The following is a 9,840-nucleotide window of genomic DNA, read 5'->3' on the forward strand; positions in this document are numbered from 1 at the left end:
GTTTCACACTTTACAATAAGGCTCCCTTTTGCCAGTTATAAATGTTAGTAACTGATTAATAGATGATGATGTGTTTTACACTTTACAATAAGGCTCCCTTTTGCCAGTTACAAATGTTAGTTACTGATTAATAAATGATGATGTGTTTCACACTTTACAATAAGGCTCCCTTTTGCCAGTTACAAATGTTAGTTACTGATTAATAAATGATGATGTGTTTCACACTTTACAATAAGGCTCCCTTTTGCCAGTTATAAATGTTAGTAACTCATACGATTAATGAGTAGTAAGCAGTAACTTGATCTTGGATGGATCCTTTATTAATCCCGAGGGAAATTTTAGGACATCCAGTAACATCGAGACACAACATACACAAATCACATACACATAGGGAGAACATGTTCAAAAGGAGTGGGGTAGTAACCAGTACCGTAACTGAAACACGAGAGCCCCCCCCATATAGGCAAGATATCAAAACTCAAGCTCCCTATTTACTGTTGGCGTGCCGGTCTGTGACCTTCTGACCTATGTTGTCAAGTCACCAGGCTACCTAACAAAGAAAGCCAGTTAAGGGATAGACAGTGGGTTGCCAAGATGGGGATTTTCCCAAATAGTGATCACAGCTTTCATGTGTCTTGGCATGCTCTCCACCAGTCTTTCACATTGCCGTTGGGTGACTTTATACTACTCCTAGCGCAAAAATTCAAGCAGCTCGGCTTTGTATGATGGCTTGTGACCATCCATCTTCCTCTTGATTACATTCCAGAGGTTTTTAATGGTATTCAGGTCTGGCTGACCATGACAGGTCCGCAGCTGTTTCCGCAGCTGTATATATATATAGACACACTATCCTCCTGGACATCGACACTATCACAATCATTGCATTCTGTACCATAGGGTCAGACCCATTCTTGTATCTGTAAACACCCCCACTCCGTGTGAATTTGTTCTCCCTATGTATATGCGATTTATGTATGTATGTCGGTGAGTTGTATAAGTGTATAAGCTACTAGATTACCTAAATTTCCCTCGGGATTAATAAAGTATCCATCTATCTAGACAGTGGTATAAATGTAGGACATGCAGTAAGTGTATTACCTTTGAAACTCAGTTCATAGTGCTCTTTACCAACTGTGAAGAGGACTACAGCGTTGTTGTCTTCCTGGTAACGCTTTTCCAGATCACTGGAGGACACTGAGGACATCCTGTGACTCTCTTTCTGTGAAGAATTGTAATATCACAGCATCACTAGACCATGGCATTCATTAACAGTTAAATATCATGCCCTGAACAGAAGCAACAGGCATCGACCTTCATTAAGACAACCAGTTCTACACCAAATTAATGACGGGAGCTAAAATCACGATGGAAAAAACACACTTTCAGACAATTTTATTGTTTTGATGCTATATAAATAAAATTGCATTGAATTCAGTCATCATTGCTTCAAACATCAGCTCTGGAAAATGACCACAACTCCTAAACTGGGAGGCTGCCACAAAAATATGCCCTCCATCTTAAATCCTCTCCACTGAGGTGACACATGAGAACAATATGCATAACTGCAGAAGCTCCTTTAGATTGGTGGACACATTGACCAACTTCCTGTATGAACTTTGGCTCAGTAAAGAGATTTGGTTCCATGTTGCATGCATATTTTTGTACAGTACATGATCAACAGATCTTACTATGGAGGAATAGGGGACCCATTCTCCGTTCTCATCTTCCCAATACCAGAGCCACTCGGTGGTGAGGATGAAGTCAGGCATGAGCACGGAGGGGGCTGTGGAGAGCCGTCGCACCTCATGGGGCCCGCAGGTCATGGTATCAAAACAAACGGGGTCACACTTCACACTGCAGGAAACAAAGCACACATAAGACTATGTCTGTTACAGATATTATCTGTGTGGCCAGTGGTCTACTATACATTTCTACATGTTGGGTGGGAAAGAGTAACGGATCAAATCTGGCCAGATGAAATACGGTTGGCTATGGCTTTTTATCATTCCAGTTTTTGAATCAGTTCATGTGAGGCACATGTTGTATTAACAATCAGGCTAGCTATCCCTTCTAACAAATAGGCTAAAGGGTAAACCCTGAACCGTATTACCGCAGTACAAAGTAGGCTATAAACTCATCACCAAATAGGTTAGATAGCCCCCCCACACACTGGTTTAAATCCATACAACACATCACGATGCTGGACCTCAAAGCGATGAAGCTAGCGCAGCTTGGGTTACAAAAGTCCCTCTCGATGTCTTCACTGATCGAAAAGTCGGTCCAGGTTTCTCTAGCCTTAAATTGCCACTGGTAGGGCATTTTGGAGTCTGCAACAGACACAAAGGGTTCATGTCATAATAATGCAGCAGTTGGGTTGTTGTGTGTTATCTTGGGTGACCAGACGACTGTGGAAACATTATGGTGAGCTCTACCAACAATCATCAACCAATCAATAGTCTGACCCCTGTTGCCCGGTGATCAAGAATGTCAATAAACTGAAAAGAAACTAATAATGTGAAAAACAATGTGATATATACTGTGATATAAGCTAAACTGTACTTAAAAAATAGCAATCTATTTACATTTTCAATGTATACAATTGGATCTACTGGATGTCTGCTTGGATGTCTGTATTCTTTCAACCAAAACCTAGTCCTACAGCAAGTTGTATGTAAAGACTGATACATTTGGCCCCATATGTTTACACTCAAATAGAAGTCAACACAAAGAACTTACTGCCTTCTTTGCAATCAGCAGGCAGGCAGATTTCACTTATCTCTGTGACAAAAAGAGCTACAGTCAGACATTGGAAGCTGTGAGACTCAAAGACAACTATCATCTAAAAAAAAATGAGTGCTTTAAATATAATGTTTGGATTTAAAGAAAAAAAAACAGGTTACTTTAATTTGTTGTTGTAAACGTAGCCATGAAAGCAGGCCACAGTTCACAAGGCAAGATGAGTGGCAAGTTGGTATACCCTTCTCCTTGGAACTTTCCCAATTGGTTAATACATCTCCACCACACTGCTATTGTTGTTGTTGTTGTTGTTGATTACAGAGCTCAGAAAAGTCTAAAAGATCATTTTTTTTCACAGACCATCTTACTAAAATTGCTATACATCAAATATATCCTGCTTACAGTAGCAGTATAGAGCTTTGTGTCTGTGTGTCACGAAATTCGGGGTCAGATTAAAGCAGTTACCTGGCCGTGCTGGACTGCTTTCGTCTTTAGCCACACCACTGGTAGTGGTGGCGCCTCCTCTTTTACCCCTTCTGCGTCTTCTGGTCCTGGCCCCAGCATTGGACTTCAGAGTGCCTCTGAGCACCAAGATGTTCCGGTAGACGGAGAGCATGGATCCCACCATTCCGCTGGGCACACCCCTCCCCCGCAGGGTCCTCATCGGGTGGGGCTCGAAGAAGTCATGTGACCGGCCGCAGTCGCCGGAGTCGCAGGTGCCTTGAATGTAGCCCTCGCAGATGTGAAGCCCCGTGCAGTTATCCTTGTCATCACATCGGCCATAGTCACCCTCACCATGGTTGTAACTCATACAGAGCTGTTTAAGGGAAATCACATCACAGATAGGGAGAATAAGTGAATGCAAATAGCCCAAGCATATATTTACTATGCCCCACATATTCAGTCAGACAGACAGGCAGACACTTTTTAATCCCAAAGGAAATTTTAGTAAAAAAAAGATTAGAGCAAACTCTAACTCCACCTCCATCTTCACAGATAATCAGTGGCATGTTTTCGTTAAATCAAAACATGACAATACAACTGCTTGGTCACTCATGGCATAATGTCTATTCAATAGACCCTATTGCACTTTGAACATGGCAACATTTATAGTAATTTGTCTACCAGTTTTTCTTGACGCGTGTATCATAAAATTCACAATTCTTATAAAAAATGAATTATATAAAACTATATAGAAAGAGTTTAACTGCCCCACTATTAGGCTTAGCTGTTATCTGGACAGACCTTCAACGCGCCTATCGAGAACAAACAAGGCCATCGTACCAGCAATTCCTAGTGATATTGGACTGAAAGTATAATTTGATAGAAACACTTACCGGTGGAAGCAGGACATGTGGGCTGTCATTGTGCAAAAGTAACTGCCTGATCTCTGCTCTGCTAAGCCTCTGTAGTTGATGTTCTGAGAGAACTCTGGCGTTGTGGTGCGAGTTTAAATTGTGCCCGTAACCACAGCGTCTACGTACATGACAAAATATTTAGACGTATTTGTTTTCAATTTTTTGAGAGCCTCAGTGTTATGTGAAGATTTTTAGTGATAATGTGATATAACGTTACCTTCCCCATGTGCATTCTCCATGTAGATACAATTTACAAAGATGAAGATTTTTACAGCCAGTGCAGTCTCTCACTTTGCAGAGTCTGACGTTTGTTTTGGCTAGTACTTGTTTGACGCCACTGTTCTCCGTCAGAGAGAATAACTGTTCATTTTCGATGAGTGAATCAAATTCAAAGCAGTTTATATCTGGAAAGCCGGAAGCTAATTCAAGGAGTCTCTCATAATCTATCGCCCCTCCGTTACCGCAAATGATTTTCAAGATATTCGCCTCCGACATTGTTAGGAAAGACAAGTCCTAATACACGCAAAGGCAACAGCTGGCCAAGCCTGTATGAGAAAACTTCCTTGTTGGCGGTTGAGAATAGTGACGAAGGGTAAACGAAACTTATGCACTCAGCTGTTGCCAAGTCGCAGTATAAATCCTCTGTTAAAAATAAGTGTGGGGGATAGTATCTGGCACAAATTATCCTCAATTAAATCCTGTCTGATTTTTGACATTGAAGCGAAAAAAGGCAACCCCGCTCTGAAACACAACCTGGTATGAGTTCATAAGGTTGCACAGCGATCCTCGTCATTCAAAAGTCCTCATGTCTCTGGGTCATGATGGGTTTGCTGCAGTGGAATAAGATGATGGAATTTGGAAGTAGGACGTGAAATATCAAAATACATTACCTATTTGATTCACCAATACGCAATTTTACTGTTGGCTTTAACTTAATATTATTGTATTTATATATATATATAACTATATGACACAACGTAACAATTACGCAACGTGTAGTCTTTTTGCTTAAAAACACCTGTGTTTACTTTTTCTCTTCAGTTGAATGTATTTAACGCTTTAACTTTTTACAGTGCATGAAATGCCCTGTATTATTCCTTCGTTTCTTATACTTCTTCTTCTTTGTACCGACTTCTGCGATTAATTCAGCTCGAACCGCTTAACGTAGAAACTTCGTTCAAACTTTGTCGCGTAGGTCTTGTAAACGACACTTATGCTATGTATTTTTCATTTTTCTGAACACTATACTTTTTAAGATATTAAAGAAAAACTAATACAAAATTTCCCATTGACTTACATTGGGCCATTATGACATCATAATAGGGTCATTAAACTGGCTTGCACCTGTGCTTCACTGACACCTGCTTCAAGGTTCCAAGGCTCCTCTTCTCTCTGTCCCTCTCCATTCAACTGTATAACTAGGGATATTAAGAGACACCTTCCATACTCTAATTTGTTTTCTCTTTCCTTCTTCCACTCTTCTTTCCTTTTTCCACTTTTTTCCTTCTTTTACTCTTCTTCCTTTCTTCTTTCCTTCTTTCACTCTTCTTTCCTTCTTCTACTCTTCTTTCCTTTCTTCACTCTTCTTTCCTTCTTCCACTCTTCTTTCTTTTACGGTCTGCAAAGTTACAGATGCCCAAAGTACACGCCAGAGGGAGTGACTCTCTCCCGCAGAAACCATTTTTCTCAGCTGCCGGAAATGCCTTGTTGGAATTCCAGCCTTTTCCTCCGTTACATGATGACGCAATCATTGAAATCTCGTGACAAACATTGGAAATTGAAAATTGTAAAAGAAACTGATGTTTTTGTAGCTTGATTGTTCTCTCCTTTGTACGTCGCTTTCAATAAAATTGTCTGCTAAATTACTTAATGTAAATGTTTGTGTGGCAGAAACAGGCTTTCTTTCTTAAACAAAATAAGAATAAAAAAAACATTTATTGTCAATCTGTTACATCAAAATATACCTCCACAGGGATCTGGTCCTTTAAGGGTTAATTGTAGTTAAGGATGCCTTGATACTTTTAGTTTGCTAACTACCTCACTTAAATGACATATTTTGTATGTACTGGCATATTGCCTGTAAACCACCAAACCTGTGGATAGCCATCTCAAATGAAACAACTCATCACCAAAATGATGGCAAACATATATCAGTTGCTTGATTTAATAATTTATTAAGGATTTTAATGTTTTGTATTTTTAGTTTTTTAAATGGCAAATACAATGTGATAACATGCAAATCCAAGATACACTGGAACACACCTGTGCTACAGGTCTGGCGCTCTGCACAGAACAGACACCATGAAATCTTACTTTTGCTTGAAGACACCTGCGGAGTAAACACTAGTGCCTCAGAATATACATTGACAATTTCAATCGAGCAAGAGATATAGAAAGTGGGACTGAGTAGTACATGTTTATTCCAGTAGTAGGGATGGGAAAATTAGTTTTAACAATTAAAAAATGACATTAAAGCAAGATGCATTCCTCTTTCTTTTTTGCTTCATGATTCTGTCTCCGAGTAGCTGTGGGGACATTATAGAGGTCTTGGCTTCGTTGACTCGTAGGAAGAGTGACCACTGACTCGGTGTACGAGGAGGTTGTAGTGGACTGGCGGGGAGGAGACACCCTTCTTGTACTTGTTGACTTTGGAGTGGCAGACCTCACAGTGGAGCTGACCAGAGATGCATCTGACGACGAGTACAGACGTCGACTGGGAACCGGTTTGGGAACCCACTGCTGGTTTAGTGCGGAGGTGCTGGATCTTCCTGGATTAGACAGGGCTGTTGATGTGCTCTTAGAACTGGGGATGTTTAATGAATCTACAAAATTCCAGTCATCACTACTGACGTCGCTCTTTCGTATTTGAACTGCCTGTACAGGATGACTGTTTGGCAGCATTGAAGAAGTGGAGGCTGGAACAGGAGCAGGCAGAGTTGCTGACCCTGCGGAGGTCCTGGTTGCAGGTAAAACCTGGGCTGGTTTCAGACTGGATGATGGAAGATAAAGAATGGGATTCATGACAGAACTTTGGGGAGACGCTGTGGATGGCTTGGCAGATGACAAGGATGGACTTGACACCACAGAAGGCGGGGACACAAATGAACTTGAGGTCAAAGTGGACACGGTTACCGTTTTTAGTGCACTTGTTATGCTAGTAAGAGCGGTGGAGCTGTGTAGAGAATTGGACTGTGTGGAAGTGGCAGTGGTCTTAACAGGAGAAAGTAAACCGGAGACAGCAGAAGAAGCGTAATCAGGAGAAGGATCCGTTAGATCCGTAATATAGACGTGCTCAGTGTAGGTAATGAGGAACTCGGGATAGACCTGCTGCTTGTCGAACACCACAAAGATAGAAGGGTCGCGGACATCGTTCACACAGCTGTCATACAGAAGCAGGCCTCCATCTATGGAGGGCGGCAGGCGATATTGAGACTGCCCTCGGGTATAGCTGCCTGCCAGCACGCGGCACACAAACATGGAGCGCACGCTGTGGTCAGAGGTGTAGCTGTTGGAGTAGCGGGCATCCCGGGCAAAGTAGCATCCTACAAATGATCATAAAAAAGTGATACATGTTAGAACATCTGAAAGTAAAGCAATTTTGAATGATTGAATGAAGACAATTGCACTCTAAAAATGACAAAAATCTAAATGATGAATATGAATTTAGAATTTTCATATGATGGTTTTTGGAAAAAGAGAGGTAGGTTTATTAAAAATGAAATGACTACTTCCCTATATGACTATATGACACATCATCTTCCAGAGTTTTGCATCTCTGTCCACCTTCTCACCTTCTCCATAAACCGTTCCATTGGCTCCAGACTTTCTCCAGTCAAAGTTCTGGTAGCAGATCGCATCAATGAACTTGGAATCTGTGCCATGGAAGAGCAGACGTTCCCCAGCGACGTACTTTTTATCCTTGTTGGCTTTCGTCATACGTTCTCGTTTCCTGCAGAAAGAAATAAACAAAAACAAACAAACCAGTACAAAACCAACTCAGTTGGTGATATTATGGGCCAGCTGGGCCTATCCCATAAGGCCTTGCTTTAGGCCCAACTATGGTATATTCTCCTTGAGGATTTATCAGGGAATAATTATTGGTGGCAGTGACAAGAGGTGACACATAGTCTTCTGTTTGCTGTGTTTTAGTTGCTATGGTTTGGCAGTGGAATAGTTGACATAGTTGGCAAGATGCTTACGTCTGAAAGTCCTCCCAGAGCTCCTTGTTCTGGATCCTCTCAATACTGATGATGTCAAAACCGCTCAGTGTCTTGCAGAACAGCTCCTGGACCTTCAGATAGTCCCGGTCAGTACTTAGCAGAGCTACTCTCTGTATGGACAGGAGATAAACACAAACACACACACACAGGTCAGCTGTAGTAATAAAGACGAGCACAGCTGTTAAAATGAGATAAGTCAGTATTAGAAACACAGGTTTACTAACTAAAGGGTGAGTACAACTAGTGTCTATATGGAATCAACAGAACCTATAGATTCCATTCTAAACATTGCTTACTCATTTAAAAACAACAATTGATTTAATGCTTTGCTAATTTCAAAAACAATAGCATATTGTAATATTTGTAATATTGTAATAATTGCAATAGAAAATTCTTCACATTCTCACAATACTGGTCAATCCGTGGTGAGACTAAGGAATAATAAATATGTGACAGAGCACATACTCAAATATAGAGATGGCACTCCAACTGCGATGCCAATGAGCCTGGGTCTTTGCATCAGGGCGCCAGTTTGTTACTCTGTAGACATGGGTTCGAGGCCGGGTGGGACAACTAATCTCTCCCTATAGTACAGATAGTAAGGAACAAAAACAGAAATACAGGCAAACCTTGTATCCTGTTTCAGGCACAGCAGACTTGTCCCAGTATCCTGGTACGCCTCTGCCATGTTGTGATGATACGGGGCCTCTTCTCTTGCTGAAGTAACAAGACACCAACATATTAGTCCCTACACTGTCTATTAATCCTCAGTGAATGTATATCATATGCCGCAGATAATGGATTATTAGAACATGGAAAGACCACTGTGATTGAAGCACAAGCTTAATATTTAAAGCCTTACAACCATTACAGTAGCATTGAGGTATTGCTACTAGCACTAACACCACCATACCTGGTTCTGGTGGTTTGGACACCAACCGATGAGATGAACTCAGGTCTTCTTCTAACCTGTCTCGGGGTGCCATAGTACACATTCTTTTGCTCCATATCTGTAAGAGTGACAGTCTGTTAGCTTTACAGTATTACAGGAATATTAGAAACCCTCTTTTTCATACTTTCCCTCTCACCCACACACTTTCTCTCACTCTCTCATATTCTCTCTCTCTCTATCTATCAACTGGTTAATGGCCTAAATGCACACATTTCGTAATGAGATACAGGGCAAAACAGTGCATATTTCCCACTGATGTAATGTAACCCTTTCTAGCGCTAGTACAGCAAGATGCTAGGTTGGTATTTTAGATTAGATTAGATTCAACTTTATTGTCATTGCACAGAGTACAAGTACTGAGACAACAAAATGCAGTTCAGCGAGTACAGTATGTGCATATATGAAGTGGTAAAATATAAATAATAAGATATATATATATATATATATGTACAGTATAGACAGTGGTATAAATGTAGGACATGCAATAGGTGTATTACCTTTGAAACTCAGTTCATAGTGTTTATTACCAGCTGTGAAGAGCACTACAGCATTGTTGTCTTCCTGGTAACGCTTT

General features: G+C 40.9%; 2 protein-coding genes across 2 annotated transcripts; both read right to left on the reverse strand.

The window, feature by feature from the left end:
• Nucleotides 1–829: 829 nt before the first annotated feature.
• Nucleotides 830–4,775, reverse strand: LOC116224189 (zinc finger CCCH-type antiviral protein 1-like). Its single transcript, XM_042707287.1, has 7 exons — nt 4,312–4,775; nt 4,074–4,212; nt 3,202–3,553; nt 2,737–2,778; nt 2,207–2,327; nt 1,689–1,854; nt 830–1,219 (listed from the first exon to the last, which is right to left on the reverse strand). The coding sequence occupies exons 1-7, from the start codon at nt 4,587–4,589 to the stop codon at nt 1,052–1,054; spliced, it is 1,266 nt and encodes a 421-aa protein (XP_042563221.1). The 5' UTR covers nt 4,590–4,775; the 3' UTR covers nt 830–1,051.
• A 1,788-nt stretch (nt 4,776–6,563) lies between these two features.
• Nucleotides 6,564–9,834, reverse strand: LOC122132670. The gene is made up of 6 exons (XM_042707288.1): nt 9,764–9,834; nt 9,228–9,324; nt 8,944–9,031; nt 8,294–8,424; nt 7,886–8,043; nt 6,564–7,636 (listed from the first exon to the last, which is right to left on the reverse strand). The coding sequence occupies exons 2-6, from the start codon at nt 9,320–9,322 to the stop codon at nt 6,564–6,566; spliced, it is 1,545 nt and encodes a 514-aa protein (XP_042563222.1). The 5' UTR covers nt 9,323–9,324; nt 9,764–9,834.
• Between the last annotated feature and the right edge of the window lie 6 nt (nt 9,835–9,840).

The sequence above is a fragment of the Clupea harengus genome, unplaced genomic scaffold (genome assembly GCF_900700415.2).
Source record: "Clupea harengus unplaced genomic scaffold, Ch_v2.0.2, whole genome shotgun sequence".
In the NCBI taxonomy this organism is placed as follows: domain Eukaryota; kingdom Metazoa; phylum Chordata; class Actinopteri; order Clupeiformes; family Clupeidae; genus Clupea; species Clupea harengus.